The 18,843-nt window shown below is 50.0% G+C and overlaps 1 protein-coding gene across 1 annotated transcript; it reads right to left on the bottom strand.

Annotated features, from left to right (window-relative positions):
• Positions 1 to 672: 672 nt before the first annotated feature.
• MAP3K14 (mitogen-activated protein kinase kinase kinase 14) lies at positions 673 to 18,519 on the bottom strand. The gene is given in 16 exon segments (XM_017838377.1): positions 673 to 3,148; positions 4,205 to 4,305; positions 4,844 to 4,988; positions 6,318 to 6,424; positions 7,539 to 7,889; positions 8,458 to 8,608; positions 8,947 to 9,110; positions 10,203 to 10,307; positions 10,717 to 10,848; positions 11,511 to 11,640; positions 13,706 to 13,742; positions 13,744 to 13,823; positions 15,009 to 15,602; positions 15,718 to 15,931; positions 17,687 to 17,756; positions 18,252 to 18,519. Coding segments are annotated over 16 exon segments (2,799 nt in total). The 5' UTR covers positions 18,505 to 18,519; the 3' UTR covers positions 673 to 2,983.
• Positions 18,520 to 18,843: the final 324 nt, after the last annotated feature.

Below are 18,843 nucleotides of genomic sequence, written 5' to 3'. Positions count from 1 at the left end.
CTGCATCCCCCAAACCCAAGGCATTAGCAGAATTTCATTAGCAGAATTTCATCAGCAGAATTTCATAAGACCAGGCTCCTCTTCATGAAAAATATCCTATTCAGCACCACCCTCTTGTTCCTTGGAAAATGTATCAAACCACCAGCAATGAGAATAAAAAGCATTTTTTTTTTAGCTTTATTTTTTTTTCCCTGTGAAAATGCAGGTCAAGAAATCACAGTTTTATAAAGTGTCATTCATTCCACACAAGCTCCTCATTCTGGCACCTTCCCCCACACCGGCACTGCCCATCCCAAACTGCTCCTCAGCTCCATCTTCCCTCACCAACAGCGATTTTTTCCAGACTTTCGGAAGGAGCTGCACGACAGGAGCCATCTGTGTTTATCACTCCCACTGCTGCTCGTCCTCCCCGCCCCGAGCTGGGGTTCTGTCCTAAACACCCGTTATGAAACCTCACCGAGTTCCAGCCCAATTTTGAGGAAAAGCTTCCCCTGACTCTCTCCTGTCAGTATTGCACAGAACTGGGCTGGAACACGGATTGGCTCTGCCTGGCACGGGAAGCCAAGGGGACAGAGCTGAGGGATCTCAGGCTGGTTGGGACCAGAACCTGGAGACCCTCCCTGGGGGAGAAGCCCAGCTCGGGGCAGTGGGATGGCACCAGTGTCCCCCAGGTGGGCGACGCTGACCCTGGGCAGGGACAGCTGCCACCACCCCCACCCTGGGACTGGGGACCTGCAGCCTCACTCACTGCTGGTGGTGGCAGCAGAACAGGACTGAGGGCTCTGCACAGGACAGAGAGGCTGGAGATCCTGGGTAATGCTGGGGTGAGGGTGCAGAACACACATCCCCACGGACCTGGGGAACAGGGACATCTCCACGGACCCATAGGGACACCGGGGGGGTCTCCTGCCCTCCCACCCCTCGTGCAGGCGGCCTGAGTTCAGGTTAATGCTGAGGGTGAAGGGCAGAGTCCTGCAGCCAGTCCTGCTGCTCCCACACCCCTGGGCATGGGGGCACCTCCCAGGCACCAGGAGCACGAGGTGCAGCCTTTGGGATGGAACCCACCCTGCTTTTGGAGTGACACATCACCACAGACTTCTCAGAAACAACCAAGAGGTTCTCCCTCTCAGAGGAAGCCAGGTACATGCTTGGGAGCTCCTGGGAACCCTGGAAGAGGCACTTTGCTCCCTCCTGCTCCAGAGCTTAAATTCTGAGTAGTTTATGGCATCTCAAAAGGAATTGAGCCAACCTACCCCTTCCCCCACTCCCTCCTGGAAGACATGTGTGTAATGTGTTAATTACTTACTAAAAAGCCTCTGAACGTGGCATTGCAGATATAATTAGGTGCCTATTTTGGACAACATATTAAGTGCTTTAGAACAAAAAGTGCTATAAAAATATACCCAGAGTGGTGACAGGTTTCAATTTTCTCCAAGAGCTCCACTTTTTTATTACATCAACAACTGGAGTTTTCTGATTAAGGATGTCACTGCCTGGTGTGGCAAAACCAGCCCATGTTCTGGGAGATCAAAGGGAAGAGCATCCCTTGTTTAATGAGTGCTGGTCCTCAAAAAGGAGGCCCAGAGTTTAACTTTCCCCAGCCACTTTCCAAGTGAACTTCAGCTTGGGAAAACTGCCAGCATTCCTGCCCCACTGTGTCCCCCAGACCTCCATGGATCCAGCAGGGCCCACCTTGTTCTTCAGGAGCCGTTTCTCTGCTCAGCTTGGATGCAGAGCCCCTGCTTGGAGGCCACTGCAGTTCCAGAGCTCTGGAAGAGCCACAGCCACCACGAGGGGCTGTGATTTCCAGGTGTGCCAGGCCTTGGAGCAGTCCTGAACAAGCACACTCAGGGCTCACACCTCCCTCTGGCTTTGTTCTGGGCTGGGGAAGGGTGAACAACACCCACCCACCTGAATTTCACCTGTGAGGTTTCAGGATGTTCGAAACATTCATAAATCAGTAAAAAAAAACAGTTCAAAGCTTAAGGCATTGCAGGCCCAGCTACCCATCCCACTCCATGAACCAGCTGGAAGGGAGGGGAGGATGGGAAGCCTCGTGAGGCCAGGCTGGGCCAACAGAACTGGGGCACTGGGCTCAGCCCTGGCAGCTGGGAGGGAGTTTTATATAAACTCTGCAGCAAAACTGAGCCCTGTCAGAGCTGACAGAGCCACCATCCCCTCCCCTTCCTGGGGAGCTGCCTGGATGGGACAGGTCACCTGAAGTCAGGATGGAGGAACAGCCCCTCCACCTTCCCAGCAAGGAATTCCATACCCTCCTCCTGCCCTGTCTGCCAGAGACACCAGAGAGAGCACCAGCTCCTCCAAGACCTGCAAGTGGGAGCTGCAAGCAAAGCTCTTTCTGGGAACAAAGTTCTTTTCTGATTCAAGAAGGAAATGATCTGCGGGGAAGGGTGGGAGGTGAGACCAAGAACCAGCCAGTTCCTGCTGTCGATTCTCCCCGTGCAATAGGCTGGAGGTGGAGATGATGCTCCCCAAAGCCCTACAGAAGTGTTTTTTCCTCCATCTGGAAGGAAGTCAGGCAGCTCCTCTCAGCACAACCAACCCCCAGCTGCACTGAGGGCACCCAAACTCCTCCCCTGGGCGAGCCCAGCAGCTCCGGCCTCACCCCTGAGGCTGAGCCACAGTTCTCACCCAACCCCCCTGCTCTCCTGGAAAGCACAACCACATTCCTCCAAAAAGCAGGAATTTCCACCCACCATCCTCCAGTTCTATCACTCACACCCAAAACAAGTAATTCCCACCGTCCTGGGGAACATCTGAGCTCAGGACATGCCTTGGGACCGGGTCAGAAGGACGACACGAGCAGGCCCGAGCGCAGTGGAGCCGCCGTCCCGCCGCAGCACGAACGCCAGCCACTGCACTCCAGCCACTGCACTTGGAGCTCCACCACGGCAGGGCAGGTTGGAAGCTTTTGTAATTCCTTCTTTCCACGAGGTAAAAACCTCCAAAGCCAGGCAGGGCCTCAGGGCCTGTTCTCCAGCTGGCCGTGCTTGACGCGCCAGGTCCAGCCGACGCTGCAGTCGGGGGCCAGGGTGCACTGCAGGTCGATGCCAGAGTCGGGCACCTCCATGTCATAGTGCACCGGGTGCCCCTCCTTGGTGACCAGGCTGAAGGCAGGGACCGGGATCTGGGAAGCAGAACACACAGAATGGCACTTGAAGCCTCCTTCAGAACATCCCATCCCTTTATCCCCCCGGCAAACAGCTTCCCAAGGCAGGGAAGGAGCCTGGAGAGAGGCTTGTGCTTGGCAGGAACACCCTGAGCTTCTCCTGGGAGGGAGGGTCTCAGAACTGGACAGGGCAGTGCCCACCCTGCTGCCAAACTGCTCCCACGAGCTCTGGGCCGTGCCTGGGGGTGCCTGGGGCTGTGAACTCCTCTGCAGGTCGGTGGTACTTGGCTTTGTAAGTCCACCAAAGAGAACCAGCACCACTGGAACATTTTCTGGACTGGTGCAACCTCTTTTACAGCACATTTTACACTCAGATGAGTCACAGTCCCACGGACACTCTGGGAGCTTCTTTCAGGGACTGCCAAGGATGCCCACAGAGAGGTTCACTGGAGTGTGCCAACATCTCCTCCAAACCAACAAGTTGGAAGCACCACAGCCAAACACAGCCTGTTTCCCTGAGCTGATGCTACTGCTCAGGATGAAAAAGGCACATAGTGATTTAGGGAGAGGGGAAAGAATTTATCTTTTTAGTTGAGAAAAAGGATTTTTTAAGCTGCAGCACAGGCACTTCCTAAGATGCAGATTCCTGTTGTCCCTATGACAATTAAGAATGGCTTATCATTCAGGTTCTACATTAGGAAAATTTCTTCACTGGAAGAGTGACCAGGCATTGGAACAGGCTGCCCAGGGCAGTGGTGGAGTCACCATCCCTGGAAGTGTTCAAACAATGAGGAAAGGTGGCACTTCCAAGCTATGGTTTAGTGGGCATGGTGGGATTCGGTCAAAGGTTGAACTGGATGATCCTGGAGGTCTTTTTTGACCTTAATGACTCAGTGATTCAAAAAACATCCTCTGGTACCACACTCACAACAGCAGCACTGAAGTTCTATTACTAAAGGTGTCATTGGGACCCTTGGCCAATTCCTGGTCCCTGGATTTCAGGTGCTATGAGCCTGTGTTAGGGAAGAACTTGCTCCTCAGACAAAAGGAATCAACTCACAGTTTGTGTCTCACCTGGCTGCTTATCCCCGTGGCAATGTCTCCCACCTTTTTCCTGTGGAAATCCCTGATGTGTAAATTTTCTCCACTGAGCAACTGGATCTGGATTTTCACTCCTGGAATGCACAAGAGGAGTTGTTACGACCTCACAGTCCACAGGAAAACTGACTGACAAGGCACACACAGGGGAAAAACTCCTTTTTGTCACTAAGCATTTCATTTATGTAGGTCTTTTGCTGAGCATGGAGCTTCCTGAAGACAACAATGACTCAGAGCAGAGCTGGATTTAGCAGGAAAGCAGCTGAAGGGATGTATTGATTTGCACAACATGCCCTCAAAATTACTTCGTGGACGTTTCTGGGTTATAAAACACAACTCCTTGCGCATGGCAGTTGCACAAGGCAGGGCACACACAGCTCAACAGGCTCTGTGTGTTCAGCAACTTCCCTGCATTTCACTGCACAGCCCCCAGTGCCTTCCACCCCCCCGTGACCAGGGCGGACTGGGCCTCCTCACAACCCACCTTTGGGAGGGTCTGTGCTGACACAGCAACTGAAGGATAAAAAGAGCTCCAAGAACCCATTTCCCAGTCCCTCTGGATACTGAGGAAATGATTCCTGACCGTTTATCCCACCTGCAGCCATCCAGACCCACCGTTGAAGTAGCTGGGGGTGTCCGTGTGCCGGCTGCGGCTCAGCAGGTTGTTCCAGCTGAAGCTCTGCCCGTCTGCCTGGCTGTTCCAGGAATGAATCCCAGAGCTCATAGTGTCCCTCAAGCTCTGAGAAGCCTTCATGGAGTTCTGCAGAAATAACCACAAGTTTGTCAAAAGGCTCCTAAAGAAAATGAGCTTGCAGGAGGTAAACATTAAAGAGAAAGGTGGAAACCCACGGGGATCTAAGGCTGGGCTTTGAGTTCAGGCAACATTCATGTGCCACCTGGAAAAGGGAATGAACAGCAATGCAAGAGTTCACAGACATTATGAGATATTCTCCATAGTTAAATCAATGATCAGCTGAAAAGCTGGATGAGAAAAGAGGGGTTTGTGGTACTGGGTGACAGGAGAATGAAGCATCACACAAAATATCTGTCACTTACTGACACTGGAAAAACACAGGGAAAACAAGGAACTGCCTAAACAACTACAGACCCTGCATTGCTGTGCTGCTGGGAAGGGTCTGTGTTATCCTTGAGCCATGGAAGGACAACCTGACAACATCAGCACAGTGGTCAGCACCAGTCCAAAGTCAAATTAAATGTATGGGGCAGGAATTAGGGGGGGGAAACCAAGCAGAGTCAGACCCCACACTGCACATTGTGTGTGCCAACAGCTGAGCTGCTGCACAGAACTCTCCCAGTCCTCCACAAAAAGCCCTGGAAGGCTGAGAAGAGGGACAGAAACAGGACACAAAGCTGCTCCCAGCCAGGGCTGACTCCTGCAGATGCCAGGCTGCACAGTTTGGGACTCAATGTCTTTGAAAACTATGACTGAAGGGCTTTTGTCCTCCCCTGGTCCAACAAGGCTTGGGCAGTGTTTCTCACTGGCATTCCCTGCCTTAGGAACACCAGAGATAGAGCAAACAAAAATTATTAAAATTAGTATTTCAGTAGCTTGGACTATGCATTCATTAGCATCAATGGGTTAAAGTAAGATCATGGAGAACAGATCCAGAGGCTGGGAATGAATAGCCAAGATTTGCTCTCTGTTTTCCTGCCCTGTTCTTCTGGTCTTGCCCTAAACTTCCCACTGGTGGCCAGAAGAAGACCTTGCACAGCTGCTCGGTCCACCTTGGAGCAGCTCCTGCACCCACCACTGCTTCCCCACCTCCCTTCCCCTGCACAGAGTGGGTCAGAGCTGCTGAGATTGTCCACATCCACACACTTGGAGCTTCCTGAGTCAGCAGACAGCACAGGAGAGCCTCTGGAGGGAAGGATCCAGGCTGGACACTGAACTAAAGCACAGCCACAATCCTCAACACCCCTCTGTGCCAGGACAAAGCTTTCCTCCCAAGGTTCCTTCCAGCAAACTGGGTGTCAGAAAGCAACAACAGTGAGAAACTCCAGATCTCTGTTGGTCACAGCTCCCAGTTTTCCAGAGAAAACCCCCAGCCCTGCCTCCATTCCCACTCACCCTCTCGCTGGCGTCCGACACAAAGGGGCTGTCGATGCTCAGACAGGAGAGCATTTGCTCCTGCTCTTCCAGGGAGTAAGGCTGGGAGAGGCTGTTCAGAAACAGTTCTGCAGCAAAAAGAAGAGAAGGGAAGACATTTCCAGTGTTTCCTTCCATGCCCCTCTGCTCTTATCACAGTTCTGCAATTAATTCCCAAAGCTTCTTCAGCTTTAGCTGATGAACTGGTGTCAGTGAAACACATGACACACAGCTCTGAGCAGAGGGTACAGCCAGCACTGAAAGCAGGGAAACTGAGCCAGAAAGGACAAAAAGGGATTGTGCAATGACATGCAGCACCCAAAACTTCCCAGTTCTTGCCCATCCTGACACCTCTGAGGTGTCACTGTAGATCCATGTGCATTACCGTGCCCAGGGAAAGGTCAAAGTGATGCCCTCAGCTCCTGCAGAGTTGCACTGACAATATCCAGCCCTTAAAAGGCTGCTGAGAGAGACCCAAAGCCATTTGAGAAGAAAGCCCTCAGCAACCCCTAAAATGTCACTCCTCAGTTCCCTGACACAGTTACATTTTAAGCCACCTTTTGGAGTTTTAAATTCACTTACAAATAGAAAATATGAGAAAAAAAAACCCTGAAATGTTGTATTATACTGGGGCAATGGAACTGGGCTACGTGATTTCCACACTAATTTACTCCCGGTCTTCCAGTTCTGGATTGCTGCTGGTAACCAAATTCTTTGGCTGGTGGCTGTAGGTTTTCCAATGCCCAGAACAAAACAGTTGCACACTGATTTTAACTGTACTGCTTTGCTTCACATCTGCCATCCCTTTGTTATTACCCTGGCTTACCCTTTTATTAAAAGAATGATGTTTGAAACTTAAAATTCCAGGTGAAATTGGAATTCTGGCACTGTTTACACTTAAGCACAAGTCTGAAATGGGCTGTTTTCTAAGAGGCTCCTGCACCTCTCAGAAGGTCCCTCCCCTGCTCAGTGGAAGGAAATCCTGTTCATTACCTTTGTGGGGTATTTAATTGGTTAAGAACTACTAGTTTTGGTAATTTAGAGGAAGGTTGAGCAATTTGTGTAACGAGAAAGGAACTGTGAACAAAACGACATCCAAGCTGAAAACCCAAAAATAACTGTCAGGAGGCCAAGAGAAAGCAGCTGCATTTTTATCCTGCTCTCAAGCAAAAAGCTCAATTCCTTCCCCAGCCCAGTGCTCACCAATCTCCAGCTGCTGCAGCTCCTGTTCTGAAATGGTTGTGGCTCTCTCCACGTGGCTGCAGCTCCTCAGGGGCACAGGAGTTGAGCAGAGAGGGGGGGGATCCCAGGGCTCAGGTGATTCCTTGTCCTCATTCCAACGGGTTCCCTCGACCTCCTCTGTTTGCTCCAGGGATGGTGGTGGCAGGACTGGGCTGGCACAGGAAACTCTGACTGACAATTTTGGGTCAGAGCCAGTCTCAGAAACTGGGCTCACTGTGGGGGACAGGGACGTCTGGGGGTTGTTTTCTTTGTTCAGAGATAAATGTCTGGGCTCTCTGTATTCGCCTTTCCAGGGGCTTCTCACACCTCCCACTGCAAAACCAAAAAACATGAAACATTATCAAATAAAGAAAAAAAAAAAGATGTAAAAGCTTTCCTTCACTGGAAGAGTTTGCTGTAAAATGCCCAGTTTCTCCAAAAGATACAACCAGACACCTCCACAGATTCTTGCTGTATTACAGAACCACTCAGCAGGGTTAAGTTGAAATAAATTACGATAGTCTTAGAGGCAAGACTGGACCACAAGCACGAGCTACAGCTGAGGAAGCAACAAAGCTCTGCTTGCAGTTTTGCTGCATATCAGGCTCTCCAGCTGCAGCTGATGCTTTAGCCCAGCACACACCTGAAGAAACCCACAGAGAGCACAACATCTCCTCCAGCAGAGAAGGAAGAGCCTGTGACAGCACACAGGAAATTGTTATTTATTTGGGTGAGAAACACTCAGCTGTGGGCAAAAGCCATCAACCCAAAATACACATCAATGCTGAAACCTGTGGAAATGATACACTGGGCACGAGTGCTTCCCAGGGGATCACCCTGACACATCCAGCAACTCTCCCAGCGGGGGTGTGAAGGCTGAGCTGCATTAGGACATTTCTACCTTCCTCAAGTGCCACGCTGGTCTTAGTTTTGAGCTCTGCTGCAGATGCCCTCTGGAGAGGCTCCTTCTCCAGCCCCAGCTTAATAATCTCAGCAGTGAGAGGGTTGCAGGAAGGTGGAATTTCCCTCAGAGGAGGTGGCTCTTTAGCGATCTGTGTGACAAACAGGAAGCGAGAGAGGTTACACCAGAGAGGCTTCATTTGATTTCAGGAAGGTTCTTCCCACCCCCCGAGCGTTTCCAGCTGAAATGAAAGCACTAAATGAGACCTGGGCAGTAATTTTATTACAAGCTGAATGGTTAAAAAGTCACACCCAAGTCATGAGCGGGGTAAGGAAGGAGCAGCCCCAGCAGAGCAGTCAGAGGCACAGGGAATGCTGAGCTCCCAAAGCAGGGCTGGCACCGTGTCAGACACCCAGCTGGATCCCTGGCTGGGAATAAGAAGCTTTGGCAGCTCATCTGCTGGCTCTGGAGAGGGGCTGGGTCGCTCACCTTCAGGCAGAGGGGGTGGTTGTAGTACTGGGTCCAGGGGTGGCAGCCGTTGAGCATGTGCAGCATCATACAGCAGCTGCTCCACACGTCCACCTTGGAGCCACAGCGCTTGCCCATCACCACCTCCGGGGCCATGTGGGTCTCTGTGCCCGGCACGTAGGTCCCTACAACCAGGCAGAGGAAAACTCACTGCTGGAAAACTCACTGGAGCCAGAGAACAGTTCCAGTTCAAGGAGGGAAGCCTAAGGCAGAATCCTTGTCTTTTCAGAAGTCACCTCCAGAGAATCACGGGATGGTTTGGGTTGGAAGGGACCCTAAAGCTCATCCAGTGCCACCCCCTGCCATGGGCAGGGACACCTTCCACCAGCCCAGGTTGCTCCAAGCCCCATCCAACCTGGCCTTGGACACTTCCAGGGATCCAGGGGCAGCCACAGCTTCTCTGGGCACCCTGTGCCAGGGCCTCCCCACCCTCACAGGGAAGGGTTTCCCCAATATTCAATCTAAATCTTTTAGTTTAAAATAGTTTCCCCTTGTCCTGTCAATCCAGGCCCTTGTCCCCAGTCCCTCTCCAGCTCTCCTGGAGCCCCTTTAGGCCCTGCAAGGGGCTCTCAGGTCTCCCCAGAGCCTTCTCTTCTCCAGGTGAACACTCCCAGCTCTCCCAGCCTGGCTCCAGAGCAGAGAGGCTCCACCTCAACCCAAAAAGCAGCACTGAGTTCTCTTATAAACTGTTCAAAGCCTACAGCCCCTTGTCACACATAGAATAGGGATTAAACCCCCCTTCCAAGTAAATTTGGGAGGCAAAACATGAGCTTGACATTAGAAAACATATCCTTCCCTTTTAACAGCTGCATTAAGAAGCACTGTAAAATCTCACTGACCCAAAAAAAAGGCATTTTGCTTTAGTGGGTGTTGGGATTCTTCCCCAGCTCTTTGGTGAGGCTACATGACAAGCCAGAGAAGGATTTTAAAGTCTCAGTGTGGTTTCTTGCAGGGACAAGACACTGAATGCTGACATAATCTTGCAAAAAAACAGAGCAGCCTTCTAAGCTGGGAGATGAGGACCATCCACTCCCAAACCTGAGGCCACTCTGGCTGCCAGTGGGATGCACCACAGTAATACCAATAAACGAGACACTTGTGAGCAACGTTCAGGCTGGAAAATACAGTTGCTTGCAAATGAGCCAGTATGTAAATGTTGAGCAGAAAGAATGAGTCAGGAGGGCAGTTCTGCAGAAGAGGCAGCAGCAAAGCCTCACCTGTGACCAGGCACTTCCCCAGCCCGTCAGGGTGAAGGTGAGCAGAGTGTCCAAAGTCACACAGGAGGGCTCTGCTCCCATCATCAGACAGCAGCACATTCTCAGCTGCAAAGAGAAGAGTTTCATCAGTCTCCTCTGTGTTATGGTCACTAAGATGGAAAAAAAAGTGTCAAAAGCCCATAGAACTGCAGGTTTTTTGAGCCCAGAGGGTTCGTTGCTCCTGTGGAGTGTCACTGGCTTAAGTACAGAGCTGTAATTTATCTCTGCTTATAAACTACCAATTACCTGCCCTGGAGATCCTTGTACCCCAGTGGTGGGGCAGCCTGGGCAAACAGCCTGTCAGACCCACTGCATGACAGACAGAGGTGACAAACATGATATTCCCAGCAGTTCAGAACCAAGGGAAACTCTAATTTCAAACACAGATCTCAAAATCTGGTAAGTAATCCCAGAACTTAATCTCCAAGCCTCTTCTAAGGAAGGGAAGAACGAGGTACCTCAAGCACCACCCTACCTTTGACATCTCCGTGGAGAATGTTTTGAGCATGAAGATACTCCAGGCCCTCTAACACCTGGCCCAGGTAGCTGAGGGCTCTGTCCTCTGGCAGGCAGCCACTCTGCTTAATGAGCTGCCCCAACGAGCCACCTAGAAAGGAATCCAGAGAGTCCATGTTAGCTTATCTTTCAATTCTTCCCAGCACCATCAGAATTCCTGGTTGTTTCCAATGAAAAAGTGAGGATTTCCACGTCTGACAGCCCCTATCTTGCACACATGGGTCTGTTCCTTCTGTTTATTCCCAGTTTATTCTGCCCACAGAAACTGGCCTCGTTCATGAAGCTTTTTGCTTAGTGTCAGTTTAACAGTGTTGTTTTGGAGCAAAAGCAACTGCTCTGTGATCAGATCAGACATTTCTGGGTGCTACTGATCACCAGCTGATTTTTCCCAGCCCATTTTCCATGGTCCTGGCTGGAAAAAGAGCATCAGGCAATGGAAGTATCTCGGTTTGCTTGGACAGTATCCCCTTTTTCAGTGCCATGTGCCAAATCAACATGAAGCAAAAACCAGCACCAGCTGCATGTTTTAGTGAGAACTGGCAGCTGCTGATCCAGACAGAGACATTTTGAACTGGAGTGAGGCGGGACTGGGAATTATTCCCCCCAGCAAGCTGGTCCAGCAGGGATCACACACACCTATCCCAACCCACTCAGGAATGAGCACCCTGGATACACCAAAGAACTAACAGATTAAAAGTGGGGCAGGAGGAAGAGGAGATCAATGTCCACTGCACTGTGCTGTTCCTTCCTCACCCTCCATCAGCTTCATGAAGATGGTCACCCAGGGGCCCTCCTTCACGGCCCCGTACAGGGGGACGACGCTGGGGCTCGTCACCGCCGCGCACGTCGTCAGCTCCTCCGCCCGGAAATGTTCCACCTGGACCTGGGCAAACAAGGCAGCACTGAGCAAATCCTGGCAGCAATCCTGGCAGGACTGACCCTCCCTGATGGCTGGGTCTGGGTAACACCACAGGCACGAGGATGAGCTAACGGGACTTGATGATCTAAAGGTGGGACTCGATCCTGGAGGTCTTTTCCAACGTCACGGTTCTCTGACCTTCCTTAACAGTGGGTACAACAATAAGTGGGAACACTCAGGGTGATCTGAACTAGTCCCTACATCCTCAGTGCCTGAGAAAAGTAAAGGTTTATAAAAAAAAAAGCCAGGTTGCAATGCCTCCAGCTTCCAGCTGAGGACTGGGAACCTTCAGGAGGAGGGTAACTTCTGTTTCAGTAAGAGGATAATTCTGACAGCTGAACATGTTGCTTTCATGAAAGAGGGGGGAAAATTAAGGATGGTGCAATACTTGGCAACAATTCGACTCTCCCCAAGCAGGAGGGAATATGAAATACAGCCACAAGTGTGCACAATCACTGTTTTAGGTGGTATTCATCCTGAAAATGGTTAAAGAAAAATCCTGAATTCAGCCAAGTAAAATAAAGCAAGAATTTGCTAAAGACCAGAAGGAAAACATGAGTCATTAAGATTCTGGTGGGAAAGGATGCATCATGTTTCTTCACTGTCAGCAATCCATCTATAGTTAGTTTTCTTTCACCTCAAGAATTCGGAGAGCAGGTGCTTCCAACACCAAGTCTGGTGAAAGAAGGTCAGGTAGTCCCCCCCAACACAGGCAGGCAGCAGGAACTGGAGACAGTTATTCATGGAAAGGGAAAAAGATCATAGGGAAGTGTCCCATCTGCACGTTAGAACTCTCTGCATTCACAGTTTGGTCTTAAAAGATGCATTTCTGACATGAAGAAGCATAATTTGAAACCCTCCAATATTTAGGGAAAAAGCTGACACTTTTAAAGCCTTCAGCCTCTCCTACTCTCATGTTTCCCTTTTCAGCACAACCATCCTCCTTCCTGAAAATGCAGCCCTCTAGGAACAGCTGTTTCTCCCCAGTCTGTGTATTTGCAAAAGGGATAATACATTTAAACAGTTCCACACTGACAGAAAAGGAGTTGGTCGAGTCCCCACAGAACTCCACATGCCAACTGTGAGGATGCAGGACAGGAATTAGTTTCCTACATGCCTTAAAGACCTTTGTTTCTATCCCTGACACCTGAAATGGGTAAAGAACTGGTCATTTTGCCACTTACATCTTTCCACAGGCAACACATCAAACCCAGTGTAAACGGGGGAAAGTGACCATTTTAAACTGAAAAATGCAAGCTGCAGTTCTTTTTTGCATCTAATATTTTTGTACTCAAGACAAACACTTCCCACACGCTTGGTGAAGTTTTCTAGTGGAGGAATGTGAGGAACATCAGTTTGGAGAGGGGATGAAACCATTCAAGTTTAAATAAAATAGTTTATATTCTCCTCACCTTGCACTATCACTCTGCCTGCAGCCCTGGGGCCCCCGTGGCAAACCAACACCCTGACCCAAGTTATAGTCCACATGCTTTCTATATCATATGACAGTGGCATATCCTGGTGCAAAATGGATTCTTGTGCCAGCTGCTGGAAACACACATCCTTTGCTGCATCTGTGACAGCAGCACCTCGTTAGGATGTGCCAGCACTGTGAGCAGATCAAAGCTCTCCCTGCCTTCAGTGCCTTGGGTTTTTCCCACTTTATTCCTTTCTCACCACGGCATCAGCTGCCATGTAACCACTGACACCAGCCTCGGTTTAGGATGAGAATAATGAGATCAGCACACAACTCCCACGGCTCTTTCTCCTCTGCAGTCACTCAAGTCTCTCAGAAATCCCTACTCTTGGCCAGGCTCAGCACCCAAGATCACTTTAAGGCCAAAGGAACTTAATTTTGGCTGCTAAGCTTGGCCCCTGTGCACATACAGGTTCTCCCTGTGCTTCTCTCCCTGCCATCACCTGGAAGTTTGTCCTTGGACACAACCACAGCAGCACTTCACTCTGGGAGGAGATTTATCTCCCTGTGCTTTCTTGTGCCAGGAAACCCTCCTCTCTCACACACCATTACCTTTTTGGCAGCACACTGGAATCCTGTCTGTTTGTCCAAAGGAGCCAATGCCCAAGGAACCGTGGCATTTGGTCCAATGAACCTCTTCTCTGTACTCATAATCCACTGGCTTCAGTTTCTGCAAGTTCAAATCAGAAAACAAGATGAAGCAAATAAAAAAAACAAACACTTAAATGTTGAGCTGCACAGACAGAGGTCAACATTTTCAGAAGCAGCACAATGACAGCACAGCACCCCTCCAAAAATCTCTGTGCACAATTACTTCCATCACAGGCTCGAGATTAAATGATACAGGATCAATCTACTTGATTTCCGTGGGCTCTGTTTGATTTAAATCCACTGCTGTAAAGAAAAGCCACCAGTATTTGGAGGGCTTTGGAGCTCTAAAGTCTTCCCTTCTCATGCAGGACATAACCACAAAGCTGAATCCTACAACAAACCAAGATTCATGTGACTAAATGCAGGCACTGTGTGTGAGCTAAAGCTGGTTATGCAGTCAGCAGATGGAGACTGTGCCTCAGGTGACACTGTAAATATATTCAGGCAGGTAAGTGACACCCTGAACCCCACAGACAACACTGACAGGGTCACTCTGATTCCAGAGAAGTCCTCTAAGAGGAGCTGAAGGTGGCAAGAGAGAACTGAGTTCAGAAGTGAATCACGCCTTAGGATTCACATGGATTTGCTGTGCCCGAGCCCTGTGTTTGGCAAGGGATGATGGATGAGCTCCTGCTCCCAGCAGAGGCACAGACATCCCTCCTGCACCTCCACATCCACACCCAGGCCTGGTTTCTGCCTGTGCCAGGGTCCAGGCCATCCAGAGGCAATAAATACTGCAGCCTGTTCTCCTGCATGGCCTGGGCTCCTCCACAGCCAGCAGAGAGCACGTGGCTGAACTAAGCCCAGAAGCCCTGCTCAGAGACAGGCCTGTGTGTCTGGGGAGTGGGCACAGAGAGGAGCCAAAACCTGAGACAGACAGGGCTTTACACATCCTGCAGAAATAACCCTGAGCTGAGCTCAGCTGGGTAAAACTCGGTGCTAACAACACCAAGGTCAGGGGTTCAATCCCCTGGACGGGCCCTTCACTGCAGGAGTTGGACTTGATGACCCTTATGGGTGCCTTCCAACTCAGAGTATTTTGTGATTCTGTGATAAGAAAAAACCACTGCATCTTTATTTGGCAGCTTCAGCCAGATCAAGAACCCTTCAGAAAGCACAGTCTGGCTGCAGAAGTGACCCCTGGATGCAGATCATCCCTGCTCTGAGGCCCAGGAGAAGCTCTGCCTCCCCCCCTGCAGATCACCTCGTTCAGCAGCACGCCTTCACTGGCACTTTCCTCATGGAACTGCTCCTCGGGGTCCAGCCCACCTCCTCTCCAGGTCTTGGCCAGGCTGGCTAAATTCTGGGGTTCACCAAAACTCACACTGCCCTTCAAGGCATCTACCAAATATTCCTCCACAGAAAGTTTGTCTGAGCTGGTTTTCACGGACTGGTTGATGCATTTGGGGAAAGTGTATCCTAGGTTCAGGCCAGAGAGGCGACTGTCCTGGTAGTTGAGGTCCCCATGGAAGTAGGACTCCAGAGCATTCTGCTTCATGGCAGGGACGGGACTGTCCAGGTGGGGGAAATGGGGGGGCAGGATGTTGTAGGGAAACGGGTGGAGAGTTTCAGGCTGGGGGACAGTGTCCCTCTGTTTCCAAACATGATTAAGGCACTGAATGGGGCTGATGAGCTTGTGCAGTTCAGTTTTGTAGTGGCTCCTTGGGGAATGGGGTTCGCCCGTGGACAGAACTCTGTCAGGCTTCTCAAAAGGCAGCGGATCATAAACCGAGTCCTTGTTAAATTCTGAAGCCCAAAAACTGTTTCTGTAAAGAGCACTTTGGTGTGATTCATCCTCCTAGAAAACAAAAACAAAAGAGCTGAGGAGGAATCTCAGTATAACCAACAAAAATTCACCTGTTAGCAGTTCACAGGGATCCCCCCAGCACAAGGGGAAGGTCAAGGATTCTCACCTGGACAGGAATGGGGGTGCAGCTCTCCTGTTCCGGAGTTCTGGGACTTCTCCTGCCAGCAGTGGCAGGTTGTCCTTTCAGCTTGGATCTCTTCTTGTGCCTTTTCTTCCTGGCCCTGCCCCTGTGCCTCCCCCTCCAGCAGGTGGGGGCCATGTGCCCCTCGGTGGCGTGGGCCACATTGTTGGGGATCTGGTCGAGACTGTCCGAGCGGCTGCTGGAAACCAAAACACAGCAGGGCCCTGAGCTCAGGCAACACCTCTGACCCCCAGAACCAGCACTCTGCCTCCTGAGAGCCACACAACAGAGAACTAGAACAGAACTTCGTGCTTGCTGTGTTTAAGTTCAAGATCCAGGCTGGCACGGTGTGAAAGGAGTGTGGGCAGGGGAAGCAAAGCAACGAGTCTCCCAGTGTTTAGAAATTCTGCAAGGAACAACAAGACTGGATCACACAACCACGGGATGGTCTGGGCTGGAAGGGATCTTAAAGACCTGCCACGGGCAGGGACACCTTCCACCAGCCCAGGTTGCTCCAAGCCCCGTCCAGCCTGGCCTTGGACACTTCCAGGGATGGGGCAGCCACAGCTTCTCTGAGAAATCCATTCCAGCCCCTCCCCACCCTCACAGGGATAATTCCTTCCCAATATCCCATCTAACCCTGCCCTCTGGCAGTTGGAAGCCATTCCCCCTTGTCCTGTCACGTTATCCCTTGTGCAAAGTTCCCCTCCAGCTCTCCTGAAACCTCTTTCTTGTACATGACAAAGTAAAGGGAAAAGCACTGAATGTCTCCAGGCTGCTCTGAGACAGTCTGTGGTTGACTTCTAGTGAACACAGAAATGATGTATAAATGCAGTCTATTTAAAAAAAATTATTTAAATTCATGAAAGTGTTCATAACATCAACGCCTGCTCTGTTTGAAAGGAAAACAGACTTTGCACAAAGAAAAGGGATGACTAAGTGAACTCGAATAAAATAGCTTTAAAAAGCCAAAATGTGCTGGTATGTGAAGCTTAATATTACAGTATGATTTCTAGGAACACATGGATATACACAAGAGCCCTGGCAGCACTCCAGCTGGGGGCTGCAGGAGAAGATGGAACTCAGGAGGAACATTTGTGTGCAGTCAGGGGCAGAACTGGATGGTCTTCAAGGTCCCTTCCAACCCAAACCATTCTGTGATTCCACACCAATCCTCAGGTTTGTATGGAACTAACTAATCCTAGTTATTTTTTAGAATCAAGCCATAAGAGAAAACAGGATATTTGACCTCCAAATGAAGAAACCATCCCACTGACTCAGAGCAGTTATGAAACATTCATGTGTCTTTACTGCTCAGTGATGCAGCTCACAGCCAGCACTGCTCCCTCCAGCTTTTCCTGCTGTTTTAGTGCTAAAGGATCCCATGAGCAGAGTTCTGGGAGATAAAGCCCCTCAGAAAGGGGTCACTTTGCATTTCTGCTGTTGGTCCATGGGACACAAAGCCAGTGGGCACTGTCAAACCCTGCACCTCACACCTTCAGTGTCTGAAAGCCCCAGGAAACAGTAGCACCTAATAAAAAAAAAAAGACTGAAAATTTACCCTCGGATCCTTCTACTTTGAGCCCAGGAACCTCAAAAAAAAAAAAAAAATCACTCAGCCATTCCAAAAAAAATTTGCCAATCCAGAAATGGAGGCAGAAGGCTACCAGGGCAGTAAATCTGCAGGCACTGACAACAAGACAATGCAAGGTGTTTCAAGTGGTTTGTGCTTAAACTCGTTTTTTTTCCTGACACAACAAAAAAAGGTTTTGAGGAAGGTGTTTGGGGAAAGACACATTCTTACCAGGCCTCAGACTGAAAAACTAATTCAAGCAGGAGTGTTTTTGGAAAAAAACGCTGTAAGCACACAGAGCCAGGGTGATTTGGAACAAGTCCAAGCCAGCAGACACAGCAGTGAAGCCACTTCATGTGCTCATGTTGAGAAGTCTCTCACCTGTAACGTTTGCTGTGGGCAATAAAGGATCTCTCTGATAAAGTGGGGCTGAACTCCTGACTGTTTTCACCTGTGGGAAAGAAAACAGGGTCATCACTTGTCTTAAACAACTGCACTAAAACAACTCTGCCAACGTGCTAAATCAGTGACCCAGACAAAGCACTGCACAGTCATGTCACACCACCCACGCCACATTCCTGCTCCCCCAGCACCAGGAAGCTTCCCAGCTATCTCCTGATCCCCCAGCTCCTTCCCAGCTGACAGCTTTATGTTGTTTTCTTTTAAACACCTTTCAGAAGCCAGGCAAGGACAGGTGACCCACAGGACACAGATTTAGCTGAGGTGCACTGGTCTGTTATTTAAGTTTTACCCAGTGGATGCTGCCACATTATTAGGAGATTTCATGAGCTTCCTAAATAGAGTCTGGGCTGTGTCACCAACTCCACCCCATTTGGGATTACAAATAGATGTGGTCTCAGCTCTCCAGGAGCGCCGAGGGAGTGAAATCTCATCCCTGAGTGCACATTCCTGTTCCTCAATGAAGCCCAGCCAGGCCTGTACTCACATTCTGCCTGGGCAATGATAGAAATGGATGCACAGCCTCCTTCTGTTTCTTCTTTTGCTGTTCCTTTGGTGATTACATCATTCAGGATTTTCCACTGGCTGTCAAAGATGGCCTTCTTTGAATCCTCTACTTTGCAAACACTGCTCTGCTTTTCACTCACTGTCTCCTTCAGCCCCTCGGTCGCCGTGAGCTCCTTCTTGTGCTTGACAGCTGCCTCAGGAGCTCCTTGGCATGTAATTCCCATCACTGCCATTGCCCAGGCTCAGAGAGACACTGAGTGAGAACAGAAAAACAAAGCACTTGTCAAACTGCTTCACAGACATGAGCAGCTTCACGTTCATGAGAAACTGGAGGCTGTGAAGGTATCAGATTATTGAATAATTTAAACCAAATCAAGGTCCTGCCCAAGCTCTGAGCTGGAGAAGAACCCCCAGAGTGCCACCCCTCCATCCCTGAGTTGGACCACTGAAGATCTGAATATTCAATGTTATATTTTCAGTACTGAGAATATGAGATCACACAGGTTTCAAAGGGAAATTTAGTTCTTGGTATATTCCCTCAGCTGAAACACAAACAGTGAGACCCTAGAGAA

Source organism: Lepidothrix coronata, unplaced genomic scaffold (genome assembly GCF_001604755.1).
Source record: "Lepidothrix coronata isolate B3197 unplaced genomic scaffold, Lepidothrix_coronata-1.0 Scaffold335, whole genome shotgun sequence".
NCBI lineage: Eukaryota > Metazoa > Chordata > Aves > Passeriformes > Pipridae > Lepidothrix > Lepidothrix coronata.
The sequence above is the reverse complement of the archived record's forward strand: the minus strand, read 5'-3'. Positions and strand labels throughout refer to the sequence as shown.